This window comes from Neomonachus schauinslandi, chromosome X (genome assembly GCF_002201575.2).
Source record: "Neomonachus schauinslandi chromosome X, ASM220157v2, whole genome shotgun sequence".
Lineage (NCBI taxonomy): Eukaryota > Metazoa > Chordata > Mammalia > Carnivora > Phocidae > Neomonachus > Neomonachus schauinslandi.
Genome location: NC_058419.1, coordinates 57,142,434 through 57,166,339, shown reverse-complemented (window position 1 = coordinate 57,166,339; position 23,906 = coordinate 57,142,434). Strand labels below are relative to the sequence as shown.

Below are 23,906 nucleotides of genomic sequence, written 5' to 3'. Positions count from 1 at the left end.
GATTGATCTTATCTCTACCATATTTAGGAAGCAGTCATGTTTCATGAGTCCTCAAAACTATGAGACAAGAGAATGTAGTAGAGTGAGGCCAGAAGTCCTTACTGGCTCAAAGAACTCCAGGGAAACTGGGATAGAACATTTTACATTATATGTAGAACCCCGGGAGCCAGAGGTGAAACACAAGTTTATCTGCAGAGCTCCGCTGCAGGGCTGAGCTGGGTCTGGAAGAAATGGATGAGAGCCACTGGATGAAATTCACTAATACTAGACACCTGAGTCCTCTAGTAATGTATAAATATCCCAACTATTGTCTGTTGTCATCTTGTTCTTCTTTTTCTTCTTTTATAATCTACATTTTACCTGGAATGTCAGTGCTACAGTTTTGTTCTTTTGCTTGCTTCTATCACTTCCCCTGTGGCTTGTCACCCTTACTGTGTCTTATTCTCTGTTATCTTTGATTTATGTCCTTTCACTTAGCCCTTCTTTTACTTATGCTTGTCACATTAAGTATCTAATCAAGGTTTTTATTTTCCTTTGTAATAAGATTTGCACACCTGGTTCTGAGGCATATTTTCCATTGCATTTTTTTTTTTTCTCAGAACAACTCACTTTGGCCTAAATGTATTTAAACTATTTTTAAAACCATTTCTTTTACAGAGATTTGTGAATGAACTTTGCTAAATATGGATTCAGGTGGTGGAAGTCTTGGATTGCACACATCAGACTGTAGAATGGCCCATACCATGATTATGCAGGATTTTGGTAAAGCATTTTCTTTGTTGTATTTTTTTCTTTCTTTTTTAAAATCATAGCATACTAAATATCAAAACTATATTGAAGAAGGGGAGAATTTATGAAAAGTTGTTTTTTTTGCTAGGAAAATTCATTTGTAGGGCTCATTTTCTTAAAGTAGCTATGTGCCAGTAGTCTACTTAAAATCATTCTTAAAATTTTGTGGGAAGGTTGAAGTAAGGAAACTTTGGAATATAGTGGTGATGTGGCATTGAAAATGAAAAAACTCAGCTTACATAAATAACCAAATCAGTTCTTGAATGTAGGAAATATTAAATTGGCTTTCTAAAATTCATTTTAAATTGTATTGTTGATAAAACTGGAAAAGGAACTACTTCAGTCATTACAAAGAAGTTAGATTAATTATATTCTGATGCAATATCTTCAGAAAGTTGTTTCTAATAACATTATATTTTTCTTTTTTTACAAAAAAAAGATTCCCTCCTTTTATGGCCAGGTTTTTCAGTAGCCTCTTAACAGTAGTTATTTTGATGAAATGTTATGACTGTTATCACAGTCAACAAAGAAACTGAATTTGGGCAGGGTCAGTCTGAATTATAGAAGAGATTGAGGTATCTGAAGTATAAGAGGCAGGGATAGGGTGGTAAGAATTGAAGAAAAGTGGAGTGAGAGTAGAAAAGACAAATAGTAAATTGGGATAAAAAGTAAACAAAACAGAGTATTAAGGAATTATCAAAGATGGTATTGGGGTGGGGGATTACAACTAGTAATACTTTTCTCAATTAAGAAAATGCTATCACTGTTTTCACATTAATGTGAATATGTTATTTTGTTCCTTGTAAAGCCTACAGTATTGAGAATCAGAAGAACTGGATTCTAGTCTTGGCAGTCCTACTAACTATCTGTGTAAACTTGGGCAAAGTACTTTTGTGAAGGGATTGGCCTAGATAACATTTAAGGTCCTCTTCAGTTCTATGATTTCCTGACACTTCTGTCTGGTGAATAAAGATATGGTACATAGATCAAGATTGAATGTGGTGAAGATCGAGATGACTATGTAGTGAATTGATGAAATAGAAAGCAATCATTGATTCATTCTGCTAAATGAGTCAGAAGTCAATTGTGCTGATTATGGATGACTTAGAAGTGATTCTGAGTGAAAAAAGTACAGGAATAAATTCTAGAAGTAGGACAAAGAACTGAAGAGTAAAGATTTCACAAAGAATTTTGTGAGTGCTAGAAATAGTTTTTAAAATACTGGAACACTTGAACTTCAGTATAGTAAATAAGTTTTGGTTGAAATGTCACCTTTAATTTTTTGCCTTTTAAAAATATCTTAGAGGGTGCCTGGGTGGCTCAGTTGCTTAAGTGTTTGCCTTCGGCTCAGGTCATGATCCCGGGCTCATGGGATTGAGCCCTGCATCAGGTTCCCTGCTTAGCAGGGAGCCTGCTTCTCCCTCTCCCTCTGCCGCTCCCCCTGCTTGTGCTCTCTCTCAAATAAATAAATAAAATCTTTAAAATAAAATAAAAAAAATAAAAATACCTTAGAAATGGAAGAAATACAACATTTTCTCCATATGATACAAAATTTAACCTACCCTGTAGCATTTGGTGAAGTGCCAGATCCCCTTCAGTCCTGAAGAAGTTGCCTGTTAGCAAGTAAAGCCTGATTCCTTTCTAAGATTGAAAAAAATGTCCATTTAGTGCTGGTGAATATTTACTTGGTCTTCCTCCTACCTTCCTTTTCATTGTTCCTCCTTAGTGTCTTAAGGTTTAATCAATCCCTTTTACATTTAATACTTCACTTCCTTTTAGTTGCTAGGGAAGAAGAATATGTATATTGAAATACATTATATACATTCTTTTTTTCTTATTTTTTTATTGAGATAATAATTCATATACCGTACAATTCACCCATTTTAAAGAATATAATTCAGTGGTTTTAGTATACTCACAGAGTTATGCAAATATCACTGCTACCTAATTTTAGAACATTTCGTCATTGGAAAAATAAAACCTAATACTCATTAGCAGTCACCCCCAACCCTGCTCCAGACCTAGGCAACCACTAACATTTCTGTCTATGGATTTACCTATTCCAGATATTTCATATAGGTAAAACCATACCATATGTGGCCTTTTGTGTCTGGTTTCTTTCACTTAGCATAGTTTTCAAGTTTCATCAATATTGTAGCCTCTAACAGTTTCTCTTTAAATTTCTGCCAACATCAAAACTTAGATTTGCAATCCCATAAATAATGATATTTGTGAAACAGTTTGGCATACACAGGTAGAGCTAGCCAAGTAAGTATACTATGCATCACAGGATCTCTAAATTCTATAATGTTTTTGGTGGGCATAGGATGGCTACTATATTAAGAATTTGAAATATTAATTTAATTCAGAAACTCATTAGATCAGTTTCTTTTGAAGGATACTTGAGATTTAGAAACATTTTTTAAAGATTTTATTTATTTGGGTGCCTGGGTGGCTCAGTTGGTTGAGCGACTGCCTTTGGCTCAGGTTATGATCCTGGAGTCCCGGGATCGAGTCCCACATTGGGCTCCCTGCTCAGCAGGGAGTCTGCTTCTCCCTCTGACCCTCCCCCCTCTCATGTGCTCTCTCTCTCTCTCTCTCATTCTCTCTCTCAAATAAATAAATAAAATCTTTAAAAAAAAATTTTATTTATTTGAGAGAGAGAGAGAGCGAGCGAGCATGAGCGGGGGAGGGGGAGAGGGAGAGGGAGAAGCAGGCTCCCTGCTCAGCAGGGAGCCCATGCCAGGCTGGATCCCAGGACTCTGGGATCATGACCTGAGCCGAAGGCAGATGCTTAACCAACTGAGCTACCCAAACGCCCCTGAGATTTAAAAATTTACAACATGATTTATGTAATAACTTTGCTTTTGTCTCAGTATAATGGTTGTCCTTGGAATCTGTGCCACTGAATTTAATAGTTAAGATTTTATTTATGCAAAAAGTCTATGTTGCTTTGTGACTTAAATAGCAGAACAGCCTTAGATAGTGGCCCAAGATAGAACCAACAAATACCAAATTTTATCCTATACCTCCAGTGAAATTCCAGGTATTTACATTTAAATGAAATAGCTTTAGTAAAATGGGAAATGCTTGAAATGATGACTTATTTCTTACTGTTATTTGGTTATATAATTGCTTTCACACTTTTTAAATGATCATTTCTTACCATTTATAATTTGTTACCTAGTGAGATAAATTGTTAATGCCATTTAATGCTGTTTATTAAATGCTTTAAAATTTAATTGACTATGTGATATATCTTTTTACTCTTTTTTTTTTAAAGAGAGATTGAGAACGCGTGTACAAGTAGGGGTGGGGAAAGGGAGGAGAGAGAGAATCTTAAGCAGGTTCCACGCCCAGTGTGGGGCACAACGTGGGGCTCAGTCTCACAACCCTGAGATCATGACCTGAGCCAAAATCAAGAGTCGGACACTTAACTGACTGAGCCACCCAGGCGCCCCAGATTTTTTTACTCCTTCTCTCTCAAATTATTCCTTTAATAGTGACTCACTTGGTTAACCCTATAAATTTCTTTAAAAAAAATAGTCTCTATGGTAAGTAAATTCTATTCTCCTCCTTTCAACATGTAGAAATAAGCCAGTCTAGAGTTAATAAGTTCAGCCCTCAGCTTGAACCTTGGGCAAGCTTATTTAACTTCTTTAAACCATAGTTCCTTCATATTTTTTATAGTTCCTTCATATTTAAAAAGGAGATAACACATTATACAGCTGTTCTGAGGCTTAAATGAGATAATATATGTAAAAATATTAGTAGGTTGCTCGGTTCATAGTCATTGCTAAATAAATATAGCTAGTGTGTAGTTAAATAACTTTGTTTAGAAATTCAATGGGATCTAGCAGATGAGTTGATAACAGGAAAAAGCAAAATTTAATAGGAGACATCTTGGATCTTGGTCTGAGTAATCTGCCAGCATGCTGTGGGGAACTTGTCAATTCCTTGTCTAGGATCCTTGATATTATTATGTAGTTCAGTGTAAACAAGCATATTTGGATTTATTTTAGCTTAGATCTGATTTATTTTGACCTGTAAGTTCCTACTAGAGTAGACGCTAGAATCCTCCCAGCCAGGTTAATCTGAACCTAGGCCAGCACTAAGCGTTATTCTATCCTTCCATCATTCCTAAATGTCTATTCTTTGGAACCACACTAACCTCCAGAATTTTCCATATTTTAAGTTTGACTTGTGGAAGGATTTTATAAAATACTAATTTTATTGTTTATATACATAGAATTCCAATACTGTGAATTTTATAGGTTTGACATTTTAATTTTTCCTTGCTAAAAACCACATTTCTAATCTGGCTGAATGATAAACTTGAACCTTCACCAACTACCCATCTCCAAAATGGCCAGTGGAGAAACAAGTGAATAGGAAGTACTTGTTTTATACACACTCCCTTTGTCTACCAGATTTCCAAGATTGAGTCTATGTCCTTTGGTGGTTTAGGCAAGAGTTTGAGCATACTGAGAACAATACAGAGGGGTTGAAAGGAAGATGATTCTGAAAGGTAGCTTTCCCTTCTCACCTTATCTTTTGATGGGTAAGAGTATTAATAATGTCCACTGGTCTCCATCCTAACTTGTTAACTAACTTCCATAATGAATTGGTTAATAATAACCATTGGCAAATGGCACTCTTTCAGATATGACTTTATAGAAAGTGATCATTATGTGGAGAAGGCTTTGTAGTAGATTATTTAATGTAGATAATTTTGTTACAACCTGGTCCATAAACTCTATTAACTTGTTTCCTGTACACTTCGGTGAGGCAAAATTTAAGAGTTCCTCATGAAGGGATTTTACACTTTTACATTTATAAAGGGGGTAGGAGTTGGTGTTTACCATGCTACTCAAGAAAAACATTGTTTAAAGTTTTGTTCCTGCAGATTTACTAGCTTAGAATTTAGTGCAATTTAGAGTCCCTGTATATGAATTTTATCAAACCAAATCTTTGTCTAGAATGAGTTGGGATTTTCCCCCCAAAATCACGTGTTAAAAGATGCCTTCCACTTTTGAATATAGTAATTCTTATAAAGATGTTTAGGGACTTTTATGTTTATAATGCATATTTTATAATATATCCAGCTTGTCATATTTTACTAACTCAGTTAAACATATTAGTACCCATTTATGTTTGTCCTTTTTATTTTAATTTTTTGAAATACAAGACTCACAGGAAGTAGAAAAAATAGTACATAGGGTCCCATGTAGCCTGTACTCCTCTTCTTCTAATGGTGACATCTTATATAACTATAGTACAATATCAAAACTAGGAAGTTAACATTGGTGCATTACTGTTAACTAGACTAAAGACCTCTTTAAGTTGTCACCACTGTTTTTACATGTATTTGTGTGAGTGTATATAGTTCTGTGCAGTTTTATCCTGTATATAGATTTTTGTAGACACCACCACAATAAAGATCTAGAACTATTCCATTATCAGATATATGCTATGCTAACATATTTACACACACCCCCACCCTTGGCAACTGCTAATCTGTTTCCTATCTCTATAATTTTGAAAATGTTATATTGATTTCATTTATCCATTATATGGTATCATAACCTTTAGTTATGGAGATTCTTAACTTAATTTTCTGGAGATTCATTCAGGTATTGAATGTGTCGATAGTCTGTCCTCTTTTTATTGCTGAGTAGTATTCCATGGTAAAGATGGGCCAGAGTTGGTTTTACCAACCATTCATCTGTTGGAAGTACATTTGGGTTATTTTCAATTTTTTGCTACTGTGTGTAATAGCTACTATGACCTGTTACAAATTTTCATCTACAGTTTTTTGTGTAAACACATGTTTTAATATCTCTGGGAAAAATGCCCTAAAGTGTTATTGCTGGGTTGTATGGTATATACATGTTTAGTTTTGTAAGAAACTGCCATACATTTTCCAGAGTGGCTGCTACTATTTTACATTTCTGCCAGCAATGTATGACAGATCGTTTCTTTGTATCCTCACCAACCTGTGGTGATATTGTTTTTTTTTTTTATTTTAGCTATTCTAATATAGTGATATCTCACTGTGGCTTTTATGTTTTACTTGAAAATAAAGTGCATTATTTTTAAGGTCTTAATTTAGATTTTACTAACATTGTTTTCACCCACCTCCACCCCAGTGCCTGGTTGGTGCTGTTTGTTTGTTTTTCACTTTTATGTAAGCTCTGTGCCCATCGTGGGGCTTGAACGCACAACCCCAGGATCAAGAGTCATGTGCTCTACCGACTGAGCCAGCCAGGTGCCCCTGGTGATGGTTTTTATTGCAGTTAATTTGTCAGTGGTTTTTAAAAAATGATAGTTTGGCCAGAACTATTTCATATTTTTAAAATGTTTTATGTTATCTGATACATTAAATATAGCACTTTTAATTAATAAAATAACTTTACTTTTTTTGGATAATTGTTTGTATTATAGTGGCTGGAATGGCTGGTACTGCACATATCGATGGAGACCATATTGTTGTTTCAGTTCCTGAGGCTGTATTAGTTTCTGATGTTGTCACAGATGATGGGATAACCCTTGATCATGGCCTTGCAGCTGAAGTTGTCCATGGGCCTGATATCATCACTGAGACTGATGTAGTAACAGAAGGTGTAATTGTTCCTGAAGCTGTACTTGAAGCTGATGTTGCTATTGAAGAAGATTTAGAGGAAGATGATAGTGATCATATCTTGACTTCTGAGCTAATTACAGAAACTGTTAGAGTACCTGAGCAGGTTTTTGTGGCTGATCTTGTTACTGGTCCTGATGGACACTTAGAACATGTGGTCCAAGATTGTGTTTCAGGAGTTGACTCTCCCACAATGGTATCAGAGGAGGTTCTTGTAACTAATTCAGATACAGAAACTGTGATTCAAGCAGCTGGTGGTGTTCCTGGTTCTTCAGTTACTATTAAAACCGAAGATGATGATGATGATGATGATGATGATGATGATGATGATGTCAAGAGCACTTCTGAAGACTACTTAATGATATCTTGTAAGTGAAACAAAAGACAAAATTACTTGGGAGATTGATTTATATATAACCTGAAAAGGTTTTCTGGGATGGGGTAATCTATCCATTCAATAAAAATCATGGGGATAATCTTTTTGAAAAATAATTTTTTTCAAAGCTGTGTTGTTGAGATGCTTTTGCGAACTTGCTCATATTTTTAATTTACTCAATGAAAATTCATACCCCAAATTAAGCAAAATAATGTAATTAATATCTTAGAGCAGAAAGGAAGGTTCAATAAGAATATTAACTGATAAAATTTTTAATGGTAAATATATATATTTCAAAGTGGGAAGTTTATTTTATGCAGCCACTGCTTTCTTTTTATTGTAGCAGGTACTGGAGTTGTCAGTTCAGTTTTCCTTAGGAATTTAAGCATAATATATTAAGAAATGTGTAATTAATTTTTTATTAGATATTTGAAAAGGAAATCTTAAACTCAGATTGTGTTCTGCAATTCTCCCTGTGTTATTTTGTTTGTCTAAATATGCATGTGTATATTCCAAGCAAAAAATACTTTACTGTGTTTATTTCAGATTGCTTTATGATGTCTATAAGACATTCTATCTGAAGGAGGAAGATAGAAATATCTTGTTCTCATTTTAAGTGGTGGGTGTGCCTGAATAGCAACAATAATAAAAATCTCATGATGGGTTATTGAAGGAGCTTGAGGAAGAAGTGGGTCTATTTTTTATAAAATTTGAAGGGATCATGCTGGAAGTAATAAAGATTAGATAAAAACTTCACTTTTTCATGGTGGATTTTCGTTCTTTTCTTTTTAAAATAAAAAAGGATTAATTGGGAAGTACATCAACAGGTAGAGTTATGTGTATGTGTGTATAAAGTGATTGTGTGTTATATGTGTATCATTGAATTTAAAACTAAAAACCAATTGGATTTATTTAATTTGTAAATATGATTCTGAAGTCTAGCATGTTAACTTTTTCCCTCTATAACCACTTTTGAAAGTGAATATTTACATTGTTTTTAAGGGAATGAGTTAAGCCACTAAAATACTGTCTGCAAATGTTATTACCTCTTTTTAAATTGATGTCCATTACTAAAGCAATTCCATATTTATATCTTAACCTGACGTTAAAAAAAAAAAAAACTATGGTTATGATCATATAAAATGGTGTGACAAAAGTTGGCAGCCTTTCTGTATCAAAATAATATTATGCCTTTAAAAAAGTACTTGTCAGATCAAACTCTTTGATAGTAGAGTAGTTTAAAATTTAGACATTATATGTTTTGTGAATTGTCAAACTTTAACATATCTTCTATGATTCGATTCTGCAAAAGATTTTTTTAAGAGTTTCTAGAATATTTTAATTTACAGTATTTATCTTTATATTGCCATATTTGTCAAATGCAAAGGACTTCTCTCCTACTCTAATAAGAGTAAACTGAAGGTTATAAAGCAAATTGTATTGCTCGAATAATGCTGGGACTGCTGTGGGATCATTTTAGGGGAAATTTAGACTGGGAATTAATTAACTCCTTAATCATTAGTAAAGAAACAAACAATTTTTTAAAAAAAAATCCATTTAAAACTTAAGCAGTTTTTTATTGTAGAAAATGGAATATACAAAAATTAAATATTTTTTTATGTCACCCATTTTCCCACCACCCAGATCCTTGACCATTTTTATAATGGTTATTATACTCAAATTGGAATCAGTTACTCTTTACCATTTTCACTTATTTTATTCTCTTTTGATTTAGTTTTTCCCTTTTTTCCTTCATAATCTTCATTTCTTTTTCTTGGTTTCTCCTGGCCATTGAATCTTACAGGAGTTAAGAGAATAAATTGCCTTAAAGGCTTCAATGTTAATTTAAAAAGTCCTCTTTTCTGTTTCTTTTCCAAGATAGAGATTTTCAAAATATCTAAGAGATACAGTTGAGGACTTAAAACAGACCTTTGTCTTGTTCCTGAGTCCCTAAATATTCCTATAAGGAAATCTTATCAGTAGCTGAGTTTTAGAGGTAGGGAATTTGTCTTCTGTCATATTTGAGGTGCATTTGAGGTTTTTTCCCTTTTCAGGCCACATGTCACAAATTCTTAGCAGGTGGTTAGGTTTTCCCACTTGTGCTTAAGTAACTTGGAAATTAATATAGAGTAACTGTATCTTTCTAAAATTATCCTAGGTGTGCTCTTCTTTAAAAATACCTAACATCCATAAGACATTTATGGGTGACGATTTCCTTTATAAAAGCTGCACTGGAAGAGGGAAGTTCCATTAAATAATGAACCAATATAATGCATTCAAATTGTTTTTTACCTATAAAATTAGTTTATATTTCTTTGGGGAACATAATCTTGTATAAAGCAAAATGTCTTGGTAGGGTCATTATGGGAGATCTCATCAAACCTCACCAATTTCAAGGGTCAAAAAAGAAAAGTTAACACCTTTGTATTTTTTTAATATAATGGCTTTATTGAGATATGATTCACATGCCATAAAATTCACCATTTAAGTCATGCAGTGGTTTTTAGTATATTCATAGCATTGTATAACCATCATCACAATCAATTTTAATTTTTTCTTCACTCCAAAAAGAAACCCCATGCCCTTTAGCAGTCACCCCCCCCCCATCCACTCTCCCTCCCCTGGCAACCACTAATCCAGTTTCTGTCTCTATAGATTTGCCTATTCTCAACATTTCATATAAATGGAATCATGTAATTTGTGGCCCTTTGTGTCTGGCTTCTTTCACTTAGCCTAATGCCTTCAAGGATCATCCATATTGTAGCATGTGTCATGTGTCAGTACTTCATTCCTTTTCATTACTAATATTTCATTATAAGGATATACATTTTATTTATCCATTCATCAGCTGATGGACATTTGTGTTGTTTCTACTTTTTGGCTATTATGAATAATGCTGTGAAAATTCATGTACAAGATTTTGTGCAGACATATGTTTTTAGATCTCTTGGGTATACATCTGGGAGTAGAACACTTTTGTAATCTAAATGTTACTAACTTGTTTCAGTGCTGTGAAATATAAATCCTTTACATATTGCCTGACCCCATCTCTGTGGTACATTAATATACTCTATATTGATAATAACATATCTACCATAAAATTTTGGTAGATGTAACATAAAAGGGGTACAGTAAAAAGCCTACTTAGCTTTTAAAAGGAATATTGGATTTTTAATCAAATTGTGCTGTTGAGCTATATAAAAGAATATTGAACATTAGCAAACTTGCCAACAATGCATCTTACTGTTTTATGTTACATTTAGCACCAGTAGAATTCTGTGATGTGTATAATATTACCTGCTGTTACTGTCTGGAATGTCATGTGGGTTAAGAAACAGCACTGTGGGACTTGGATATTGCAAGCCTTACAACAAGCAAAAAGGCTAAGTCTTAATATGGGGTATTTTGAGTATTATTTGCATTAAGAAGATCTTTGAGGATCCATTCCTAAAATCACTTGATTGCCTATTAAGTCTTTGTTAACTTTGTACTTTCTATTACAAAGAATATAGAATAAATCTTGGTTAAGTTGATGGTTTATCTTTTAAAACTGCACACTAGCATCCTTAATAACTTTATCATATTTTATGAACTTAAAATACAGACCAAGTTTGGCTACTCAATATATTTCAGAATTGTTCATTCTGAGGAATTTAAGTAGAAAATAATGGATACATTAAACTGAGGACCTTAAGGCATGGTATAAATGGAATCGGAATAGCAACAGTTATTTCAGTACTTAAAGTAAAAGCTATGGTACAAAACTATTGAGAAGTGACCAAAAAATGTATATTTCATTTCATGAGCTTAAATTTCATGAATTATAGTTTTAATTCAGTTTGTTGCAGAAGGAACTATGATCACTTTAAACCATTCAATTATAATAAAGCAGTATTTATCAAATGAGTGTATTTTCAGTATTTTATTAATTTACTGTAAGTTATTCCAACTTAAGAAATTAATATTTTGGACACTTTTTGAGGTTTTTGTATATCCTATGTCTTTATTTTCAAGAATGAGAAAGCATTTTCTGAAAGCTTAACTTGCCTCTTTTAATTTTTTCTGTAATGTCATTGTTTTAATTTAATTTAACATATTTTAAAAGAAGCTACTAAATCAATATCAGATACTTCATCATCTTTTATTCTTTTATTTTAATCTGTCCCATTGTCCAAAAGAATTTTGCCAAAAAACGTAGTAATAGAATTAGGAGCTATGATGGAATGGAAATATTTATTCTATTTATTTTGATCATTTAGGACCGTTCATAGACAGGTTATTTGAACTCTTTTTTTTTTTTTAAGATTTTATTTATTTGCGAGAGAGAGAATGAGAGACAGAGAGCATGAGAGGGAGGAGGGTCAGAGGGAGAAGCAGACTCCCTGCTGAGCAGGGAGCCTGACGTGGGACTCGATCCCGGGACTCTGGGATCATGACCTGAGCCGAAGGCAGTCGCTTAACCAACTGAGCCACCCAGGTGCCCAGAATCATTTCTATTTTATCACAAAGTTAATGTAGCTTTGCATTGTAAAAAGAATTTCTGAAACTTACTGTCTTTCACCATTTTGAAAGGCCAAAAGAATATTTTTGAGTTTGTATGTAGCAGATTTGAAACTGAGGTAAGGGAAATCTAGACTTTGACCCATTCAGATCTTCTTGAAATTCATTTTTTAAGAGTACTGAATTAATAACTTTTATGTCACTTTGTTCTTTTTTAAGAGGTTCTGGAATTGTTTAGATATAGTCAGAGACTTTAGGATTTTATGTTTCATATATGATGCTATGATATACATAATAAGAAGGAGCAGATTTTCGATTTAGATTACATTTCAGGTTTTATAGGTACAAACATTGAAATAAAAAATGGTAGGCATATAATATTTAGGGGAATATATTTAATATTTATGGTCAAAGAACAAAGTTTATTAATATATATTTACTGCATAGTTTGTGCACAGTATTCATGTGAAAATAAATGTTATTCTTAAAGACTATAGAGCAGAGAATCAATTTTAAGTATACTTAAAATGTAAATAATCTCAAATATTGTTGCTTTACCTTTCTATAAGATTTTGGAGTGTAGCATATGTTAGTAAATGTAGAAGTACACGAAATTTCTGGTTTGAAGTTGTCATCCATTAACTCAACAGAAATTAAAAGTGTTAAGATTTTATTTTTATAATTTCTGAACAGCCCTTTTTATAAAATAATTTAGCTGTTTTCTGTTTCCTATTTTTTAATTCTAAATTTCATATGCTAATTTGTTTTAGAAATACTGCTATTTCATTTGAGAATTGTTGTTTATTTGAGCTTATTTTATGAGTACTATGTATGTTCTGATTTTTTCTGTTAATTTTGGTGTTAGGATTTAACTTAAAATGTTGAATGTAATGGAAGATGATTTAATCATTTCTCACACTGTTTTAATTAAAGCCCTATGGTTATTAAGTATCTCATATATAAATTAAAATCTCCAAATAAGTTTTTATATAGTTATGATCATGTAATATATCTGATCTTGTATATTTTTTCCATGAATCATATCACTTTCAATAGTTGTGTAATAAGTCATTAAGTGAATATAGCGGATAGGTGATTAACACATTCATGTTGCACTTATGCTTAACATCCACTAAATGTCAATAGTACTTTTTGACTAAAATAATTTTCTCTTTATATTTTACAGTGGATGATGTTGGGGAAAAATTAGAGCATATGGGGAGCACACCATTAAAAATTGGCAGTGATGGTTCCCAGGAAGATGTTAAAGAAGACGCATTTGGTTCAGAAGTAATAAAAGTGTATATATTTAAAGCTGAGGCTGAAGATGATGTTGAAATAGGTACAAATCTTAATTTATTGCTAAAATAGGAATTAAAACTAATTCTTATATTTTCTGGAAACTATTCTAAAATTGTCTTTAAAGTGCAGATTTTTTATAGGTTTCTTTGGGGATGGAATATTAAAAATATATAAATGAATAAAAAGCAGGAATGCAGAATATGTCGTTCTTGGATTCTTTCAATATAAATAGAATATTACAGTTGGAACTATAAAAACAAATGAGTGGAGAGGATTTGATTTAGAGTAGGAAGTTATATTGAGTAAGCTCAGGTTAGAGGCAGGCTGCTTGGATTTTAATCCTAGTTCTGCCATTTAGCTGAGTGGCTATTGGTGAATTATTTAACCTCCTTCTGTCTCAGTTTCCTCATCCATGAAATGGCCATAATGACAGTAACTACCTCGTAGGGCTATTGTGAGGATTAAATGGGCAAAATACATGTTAGAGACTTAAACAGTGCTTGGCATGTGTGTAATGTAAATGTTAACATTTGTTGTTATTTCTCAGTGGTTACTGAAAATTTAGAGTGTAATTTATAAGAAAATTCTCTTGACACTTAGAAATTTATATTGGAATATTTTGGGGAATATTTTTCTAAAGGAAAATATTTCTTTAAAAAAATTTTTTTAAAGATTTTATTTATTTATTTGAGAGAGAGACAGAGAGAGTAAGAGAGAGAGCCCGAGTGGGGCGAGGGGCAGAGAGAGAAGCAGATTCCCCACTGAGCAGGGAGCCTGCTGTGGGGCTCGATCCCAGGATTTCAGGATCATGAGCTGAGCTGAAGGCAGATACTTAACCGACTGAGCCACCCAGGCACCCCAGGAAAATATTTGTTATATATCCTTCTTATTAATTTAGGGAATTATTCCATGATACTTCTTGATTTTGATATGTGATTTAATTTTTAAGGTGGAACAGAAATTGTCACAGAGAGTGAGTACACCAATGGACATTCTGTAGCTGGAGTGCTTGACCAGAGCCGAATGCAGCGGGAGAAGATGGTTTACATGGCAGTTAAAGATTCTTCTCAAGAAGAAGATGATATTAGTAAGATATCAGTACAGTGGCACTGTAGTGACTTGTCAGTAGCCATCCTGAATTCTTTTTTTAAAAAAATTAAGCAATCTGAGAGATATAAGCACTATATAGGAACAGAGTTCAGTAAAATAAGTCTGACCTTTGCTGTAATTAATTTAAAAGAAAAGGGTCCTTTAGACCATTCACGCATACATGTATTGTTCAAATCAGCAAACATGAAATACTGTGTCTCAGATACTAGGGATATAGAGATAAACAACATATGGTTCCTGACTTCATTAGAGCCCACAAATATATATGGAATTATTGGACATCTATTTTGTGTGTTATTGGATATGTTGCATATATATTATTTAATACAACTCTTCTCTGAGGTAGGTGGTATTATCTTTGTTTTATGGAAGGAAAAAAATGCTCAGAGATATTAAATAATTGCCCAAGATCATTTCAATATTAAGTGAGGAATGTAGGATTTCAACTCACATCTGTCTAACACTACTGCCAGTGTTCTTTCCACATGGCAGTGAACACTGTTGGCCTCTCTCTGGATTTAGCAGTGGAAGGGCTAACTGGTTGTTCTCCTTCTGTCACTGAAGGATTAGATAAGTAAGTATGCTTCCAAATAAGTTAAGCTGCCAGAATCTTTACTTATTATGCCTTTAATGGTCTCCAAGTAGTTGCTGCTTAGGATTTCTTGGGGCTGAGTACCATAGGGTGAAAATAACTCCTCAGATTTCCTTTCTTGCCATGCTGCCCATTTCCTTACAAAGACATGTTACTCTCTGCCTACTTTCTTCTCACCTCAGTGTAAGAATGCAGCCCTTCCCTAAGGCTTCTTCTGTCTTCCTGTCACGCTGAGATAAAAGCTTGTTTTGCCCTTGAAGGGCAAGAGCCTCCACTTCAGTGCATTACCTGGATGATACTCAGCTTTACCTATACTGTACTCTGATCTCCACTCCTCAGATTTCCTTCCCTAGAAGCCATGGGAAGCTGAATTCCAATCCCAAACATGAATAATACACCATAGTTGAAAATATAAAAACAAGTAAGTCTAGAGGATTTGATTGAAGAGGAAAATAATTTCTATTTGGCCTCTAAATTCTTTATTATTATTTTTTACTCATTGGTCAGTAAAGGGGCACAATAGAAGGTGGGAGACTGAAACTTAGGTTAGCTGATGCTAGAATTCCTTGGGGATGTGGAAAACTTAGACCAGTGTCTCTTTCTCATCAGTTGAAAGAAGGTAAACTTGGGAGAAGAGGGATACCTTTTTCCTACATTTTTTTCACATTTCTTCCATAGTGAATAGAAGATCCCAGTATGTGAATCAAGGGAAAAGCATAAATTCAAGCTAAGTTTTTACTTAACAGCCTAAATCTAAATGGGTTATATCACATAAAATACACTAAATGACCCTCTAGGTTTAAATTTTTTATACCAATACTATATTTTTAAAAAATGAGTCTCAAGGTGCTTTTTTTCTCAGTAGGGTCTCTGAAAATCCTGCCTCTTATAGGGTGTCCACATATTCGTGAGCACCAGCTTACATATGTATAATGTGTATATATATGTGTGTGTATATATATATATTACATATGTATGTGATCTTAATTATTTTCATTTAACATTTTTTTTCAATTACTAGTATTTTTTACTACTTTCCTTTGCATGTATAGTACTGCATTTAAGTTACAGTATGTGGGGTAGCAAGGACCACTTTCTAGTATTGATTCTAGGGGAAATGCTTTCTGAGTTCCAAAGAACAAACAGGCAGAATTATGGACTGTAACCATTTTTACAAATTTGTTATGCCCAATGGACTGTAAAATCAGTCAGTATATTTCAAGCGCACATGTTTTATATAATCTAAAAGTCATTTTCATGGGATAGGTTCTAAGAGGAGAATAAAAGTTTTGATAAATGATTGTCTCCTAGTGGCACTAGTCTCCAAAGTGCCTAATGTCATTTTTAAATTAACCAAATTGAAATCTTGACAGTTGAAAGATTTAAATTGTTTGGAATTTTTACCCATTTATTAAATATTTGGGGTTATAAACAAGCAATTATTTCTAAAATTTAGGTTGCGCTGAAATAGCAGATGAAGTTTACATGGAAGTCATTGTAGGGGAAGAGGAAGGAACTTCTCTCCCTGAGACTCAGCTTGAGGACTCTGATGTTAATAAAACAATTGTCCCTGTTGTCTGGGCTGCGGCATATGGTAGGACACTGGCATTTTTTCACCTGATAAGTACATATCTATTTGATCAGCCTTTAGGTCATTAAATATGCTGTGCTAATGCCCCCATGAGTGGACTAATATTATAAGATGTTTTGCTGTGGACTGATTAATCTCTAGGTACTTACATGGTTTTCCTACCATATATCTTACGTTATTTAAAATAAGCCTTGCTTAATGCATTGTTGTTTTTCAGTAGGATTTATTTAAAATCCTACCTGTATAAGTGAGTACCATAAAAAGTTTCATTTTTCTAAAATAGGAATATCCTTTGAAAACTGATCCTTCCCTTTTTTCAAAAACTTATTTCATGTATTAACAGCACAAATAAGATTTTGGGGGTTTGAAAAGAAACAGAAATCCAGATATGCTCTTCTACAAAGTATCTAATGGAAGGTAAATTTATCAAGTTTTTTTTTTTCTTTCTATTTTACCTCATTCTTACTTAATTTACAAGATGGTCCAGGTATACTCTTTACTTTGAAAAATTTTGGTGTTCAAATGCATTATCTTATCTTGGTTTTTCCAAAGGTTCATTCATTCAACAGTTGTTTATTGAGCATCTTCTATTTTGAGTGTATTCTGCAGAAATATCTAATCAATTTTTACTTAAAATGTAAGATTGTTCTGGATGTTAACAGTTCCAAGGATGCTAACAGTAGCCCTTATTTTCAGTGCGTGAAATTATATCTAATCTATGGGAGTGGAAGAACTCAACAAAAAAAATTTTTAATCCAAGGAACAGTGGTCAAAGTAAGATTTTTGTAGATTAAGATGTGATCCACTAGTAATCATTATACTCAGCATATAAGTTTTTAATTAGTTTTTTTTTCTTTTTTTTTTTTTTTTAGGAGATGAAAGAAGAGTTTCCCGGAGGTATGAAGATTGTCAAGCATCAGGTGAGAGAGCATTATATGTGAGATGTAAGTTAAATAGCCAGTTTTATATACTGCTTGGAAAATAAGCAGTTATTGGTTTGTGTATACAGACACATATGCTAGATTCTGACTTGCCTGTTCATATCTTATCTAGTTAGTTACATAGGAGTTTGCCTTTTTTGGGAATTGATTAATTTCTATACAGACATAATGTGTGTCATTTTGTGAGTGCACTTCATTTTAGATTTATCTCAAGATAAAAATGTTGGGCAACTTACAATATGAATCGTAAAAGGTTGCTATGGAGAAAATTATAAAACAGAAATTATTTTGACAAAAAAGTCAAAATTATCCATGATGTCAACCACTTGTTAATATCTTCCTTGGGGCAGAACTGTTTTCTTAATTTCTGTGGCAACCAGTAGATGTATATAACTGTTAAATAAAACCCATGTGTCAGCTTCATTTTTCTTTTTAGTTATAATACATACTCCATACAGTGTTATTCCATGGTTGATAGTTCTTTTTATTTTCTTAAGCAAAGAGACTTTTTCTCATGATAAAATGTCTGACTCTTCTGTTTCTACCTTTAGGAGATACTTGACTCTAAATTTAAATGTAGATGTCAGAGGAATTGATGAGAGGCAATACATCACAGCATATAAGCTAAATGGCTTTGCAGGTCTACATTTTTTTTAGATATTTATTTATTATTTATTTATTTATTTGAAAGAGAGAGCAGGGGGAGGAACAGAGGGAGAGGGACAAGCAGACTGTGCTGAGTACGAAGCCTAATGCGGGGCTTGGCGTGGGGCTCAGCAGGGGGGGCTCTATCTCACAACCCTGAGATCCTGACCTGAGCTGAAGTCAAGAGTCAGATGCTTAAAGGACTGAGCCACCCAGTGCCCCATAGGTCTACATTTTTAAACTAAATTGCATGACAAAACAGATTTGTGAGAACTGAGATTTTATTAAGTACTTTATTCTGTTTACACTGATGCCACTGAAAGTGTGGTAAATTGCCCACCACGTCTATTTTAGTCTTTAAAATCAGTCTTAATACTTTTTATATTAAATTATTCTAAAGCATATATACAAGAGATATATTGTTTGTTATATATTACACATTGTCACCATGACCATATTGGTTCACTGACACATGTATATTTCTTTGCTAATAAGTCTCTTTAACTTCATCAGCCTTCATTGGTGAGAAATTGATCTGATGCCAATATTTTGTTTGGGCCATAAAAGTCTCTCATGTTACGTTCACCTTATTAGTTTATTGCTTTAGGATGAATAGAGATATTTTAAAATTAATTTCACATGGTACCCTATTTAAAGTGTTTACAGTTACGCGCGCGTGTGTGTGTATAAGGGTATAAAAGAGAGCATATGGCTATACTTAGTGAAATTTAGCACCACAATGGCAACTTAGTACCATGTCATATCTAGTAATTCATCTAACCAAAACCAAAAAGTATAAATATTATGTAATTTAATAGCATATCAATTTTTTTCCAGGAAATACCTTGGACTCAACATTAGAAAGCAGAAGTAGTACAGCGGCACAGTACCTTCAAATTTGTGATAGCATTAATACAAATAAAGTACTTAAACAAAAAGCCAAGAAGAGGAGAAGGGGGGAAACCAGGCAGTGGCAAACAGGTAAAATACTAATACTTTGTTCATGAATATTACCATGATTTGAAATGTGGAAGTCATTTTTTTTTGTAAGCAAAGGAAATAGTCAGTTGTTACAGTGCAGTCCCACTTCCATATACCTGTCTGTGTTTGATTTAAATAGTTGGATTTTTAAAAAAGTATTTGACTGGTACTTAATAAAACTATGCTTGTTTGCTCTTTACCCAAATGATGTTTTCAAAGAGAATTTTCAGGTTGGTTTCACAATGAAGGGTGCCTGTTTCTAGTTTACAAAATGTATATAAAATTTTGGCAGGTGAGTAGTCTATAGTACAGAGATGCTTATTACTTTTTAGTGAGCTATTTTCTCATAAGTTGCTTTTAATGTGCATGTTATCCTACAGGATTTTATTCTACTAGTATAGTTCTCACATGTGAATACCAGCTAATTTTGGCACCTTTGTTGTAAAACCCTTTAAAACATCTGGCCAAATGTCACAACTTCCTTTTTTTTTATCTAGCTGTTATAATAGGCCCTGATGGACAGCCCCTGACAGTATACCCTTGCCATATTTGCACAAAAAAGTTTAAATCCAGGGGATTCTTGAAAAGACACATGAAGAATCATCCTGATCATTTGATGAGAAAAAAATACCAGTGTACAGATTGTGACTTTACAACTAACAAGAAAGTGAGTTTCCATAACCACTTGGAAAGCCATAAGCTTATAAACAAAGTTGACAAAACCCATGAATTTACAGAATACACACGAAGATACAGAGAGGCTAGTCCACTGAGTTCAAATAAACTTATATTAAGAGACAAGGAGCCGAAAATGCACAAGTGCAAATACTGTGACTATGAAACTGCAGAACAAGGACTGTTAAACAGACATTTACTGGCTGTTCACAGCAAGAATTTTCCTCATGTTTGTGTTGAGTGTGGGAAGGGCTTTCGACATCCTTCTGAACTCAAGAAACATATGAGAACCCATACTGGTGAGAAGCCATATCAGTGTCAGTATTGTGTCTTTAGGTGTGCAGATCAGTCAAATCTGAAAACTCACATTAAGTCTAAGCATGGTAACAATTTACCATATAAATGTGAGCATTGTCCTCAAGCATTTGGTGATGAGAGGGAGCTTCAACGCCATCTGGATTTGTTTCAAGGACATAAGACACACCAGTGTCCTCATTGTGACCATAAGAGCACCAACTCAAGTGACCTTAAGCGGCACATCATATCTGTCCATACTAAGGATTTTCCTCACAAATGTGAGGTCTGTGAAAAAGGTTTCCATCGTCCTTCTGAGCTCAAAAAGCATAGTGATATCCATAAGGGTAGAAAGATTCATCAGTGTAGGCACTGTGACTTTAAAACATCAGATCCATTTATTCTTAGTGGTCATATCCTTTCAGTTCATACTAAGGATCAGTCACTGAAGTGTAAAAGGTGCAAGAGAGGGTTCAGACAACAAAATGAGCTCAAAAAACATATGAAGACCCACACTGGAAGGAAGATTTACCAATGCGAGTATTGTGAATACAGCACTACAGATGCATCTGGCTTTAAACGACATGTGATATCAATACATACAAAAGACTACCCACACAGGTGTGAATTTTGCAAGAAGGGATTCCGAAGACCATCAGAAAAAAATCAGCATATTATGAGGCACCACAAGGAGGCTCTTATGTAATAAGATCAACATAAAGAAGCTATTTTGAAAATATGATATGCTACATGGGAGGAAAATTTCATGAACTGTTTCATCTAGTTCCAAAGCTTGATAGTAAATCATAACTTTACATTATTTGTATTAGAGATCTTGAAATATTTGAATTGACAAAGGATCTCATAGCCCTTTGAAAATTACTTAAAGAATTTAAGAAGCACCATAGGATGGTTGCAGAAAAACTCTTAAGTGTCTATTTAATAGTATTATATGTATAATTAAACTACAGAAGGGTAAAGCAAAGACAATGACTTTATTTGGCTGATCATACTGGAGATAAATGTTTCTGAAAAGCTCATATTTAATTGAATTTAGCAATGCTTTGCTGTGGCAAGCAAGTCTCACTTTTACGTGATTTTCGAAATGAGATGGGGCAATAAAATGCAGTCATCCATCAGTCACTTAGTCATTGAGCCTTTTTCATGGTACCTGAAAATTGGAATTCCAGAAATGGCAAAAGTTTTGTGTATTCGTTAAAAGAAATTTCACTGGAAAACAGCTTATATTAATTCAACACTTTCAAAAAGAATTTCAGAGCTGCTAAGATTTTATCACAGGATAGGATGTTTAAAATACAGCATTATTTGCTGAAGTCTAAAGTGAAGTCTAAGATTAAAGTTCCCTTTTTTTCTGATGTTCAAGATGATTTTTCAGTATGGCATATATGACAAAAGTATATTTGAGTCAAATGTGGCTTTCTAAAACAGATGCAGCAGTAATGTTGCAAATAAAGTTAGCACTATATTTCTTAATGATCTAAAGATTAAATTGAGAGAACACAGTTTTCTTAAAAACAAAGTTTAGAAGTTTCTTTTTAGGGCAGTCTCAGCAAGTAGGATTATTTTAATCTTACTTGCTCTAATGTTTAAAGGTGCAATTTTATGCCATTATTGAAAATTTTGATTTTTAAAATCTATATACCATATTATTAACATGCATTTTCAACGTGAGGCAGCATATATGCAGTATTTAACAAAACACTGTGTTGCCAAGAGTTTGGAGGTGGATATTCAGTTTACAGTGTATAAATTTAAAATATGCATCCTTTTAACAACGCTTTGTGTTAGCATGCTGCAAATCAAAATGGCGCTTAATATAAAAAGCTGATTTAGGGAAATTTAATGAAAATCCTGTTCATAAATGTAATGCATATGATGTGTACTTTTAAGTTATAGTTGTTTCATGTTTACACTCAGCTGTTCAACATAATTAAAATGTAATTTTACTTTATGCTATATTGTGGCTTTGTGTTTGAAATAATGTTCACCTTTCTGTTTTTGCACCAGATAAGAATCTGTTCCTTGAGAATAAATTTTTTATCTTTCTTAACTTCAGAATATTAAATTTGGAAAATTTAAAATAGTGTGTTATGTGGCTGTAAATGATGTACACGCTGTAAAATAAGATTGTCATTGTTATGTGGGATTATTATTTCTAAATGTTACTCATTGAAATGAGCATACAATAAAAAGCATTTATTGCATTTCAAGGTTTTATGAATTTATTTTAAGTTTGTTGTAATGTTCACTCTTTATTAAAAGACTTTTTACTTAAAATTGCTCTTAGGTAATTTGGTCCACAATTTAATGTCTTGTAGATTTTCTGCATTAATAACATGAGCTAGGAACTTAAAACAATTATGATGACTATGGCATGATTATTCCTCAAAAATGTATATTTCTGATAAAACCATGATGAAATACTATAAAGGTGCTCATCTTAAAACTTGGGATTTAGTATTATAGAGAAAACTAAAAATTCCTTTCCTGTTTAAGTAACCTAATCCTGAGAAAAGAATCTACATATATTCCAAATAGACCAATATACATCCAAAAGGAAAAACATTAAATCAAATATTTGGGAAAGATTTCTGCAAATGAGTGTGAAATAACCTGCTATATTCAAATCAGTCAACATTCAATAGAATTCATGAACCTAGATATATAGCCCTATTGCTTAAAACTGTCAGTTGGGTTAATTATTCCTAAATGATCACTAACAGAAAAAGAAGAAATCTTTTAGCCATTATATGTTAGACCAATGCTTTATAAGCTTTAATGTCTATGGAGTTCACCTAGTGATCTCGTTAAAATACATTTTCTGATTCAGTAGGTGTGGGATGGGGCCTACAATTCTGCATTTCTAGTAAGCGCCCATGTGTTACCACCATAGGATTAATAGTATGTTAGACAAAATCCCTCAGTGTAATTCTGGTATGCTTTGGCAAGTTTGCTTTAACAGAAAGCTATGGCTAAGTGGATAGAGGCAATCCATACTGAAGACATGGGTGACATGAGTGACAAGAAAGAACCAGTCATATGAAGATCTTGTGGAAGAGCATTCAAGGCAGAGAAGCATGCAAATACAAATAACCTGAGATGGAACAAGCTTTGGCAGGACCATGGTGAGGGAGCCTGACTGATAAGAGATGAGACCTGTGAGAATTTGAAATGGGAAACCATTAGAGGATTTTAAGGAAGGGAGTAATATGATACAATTTACATTTTGAAGATCACTCTGGAGGCTATGTGAGGAATGCATTGCAGAGAAGCTGTAGGAAACAGAGAGCCATGTGAAGAGGTTATTCCAGTTGTTCATAGTTACAGTGTAGCTGGAGAAAAATAGATGGATTTTCTTTCTTTTACTTATAAATTGGGTCTAGAGGGGCACCTGGGTGGCTCAGTCAGTTGAGCCTCAGATTCTTAGGTTTTGGCTCAGGTCATGATCT

The 23,906-nt window shown here is 33.4% G+C and overlaps 1 protein-coding gene across 2 annotated transcripts; it reads left to right on the top strand.

Moving 5' to 3' along the window:
* Positions 1-683: 683 nt before the first annotated feature.
* Positions 684-22,896, top strand: ZNF711 (zinc finger protein 711). 2 transcript variants are annotated; one of them, XM_044911560.1, is made up of 8 exons: positions 684-762; positions 7,234-7,797; positions 13,492-13,647; positions 14,557-14,694; positions 16,766-16,903; positions 17,773-17,820; positions 19,324-19,467; positions 19,965-22,655. In XM_044911560.1, the coding sequence occupies exons 1-8, from the start codon at positions 684-686 to the stop codon at positions 21,140-21,142; spliced, it is 2,445 nt and encodes an 814-aa protein (XP_044767495.1). In that variant the 3' UTR covers positions 21,143-22,655. The 2 variants fall into 2 exon arrangements, with proteins under 2 accessions (XP_044767495.1, XP_021538988.2); XM_021683313.2 differs by lacking the exon at positions 16,766-16,903 and having other exon boundaries at positions 19,965-22,896.
* Positions 22,897-23,906: the final 1,010 nt, after the last annotated feature.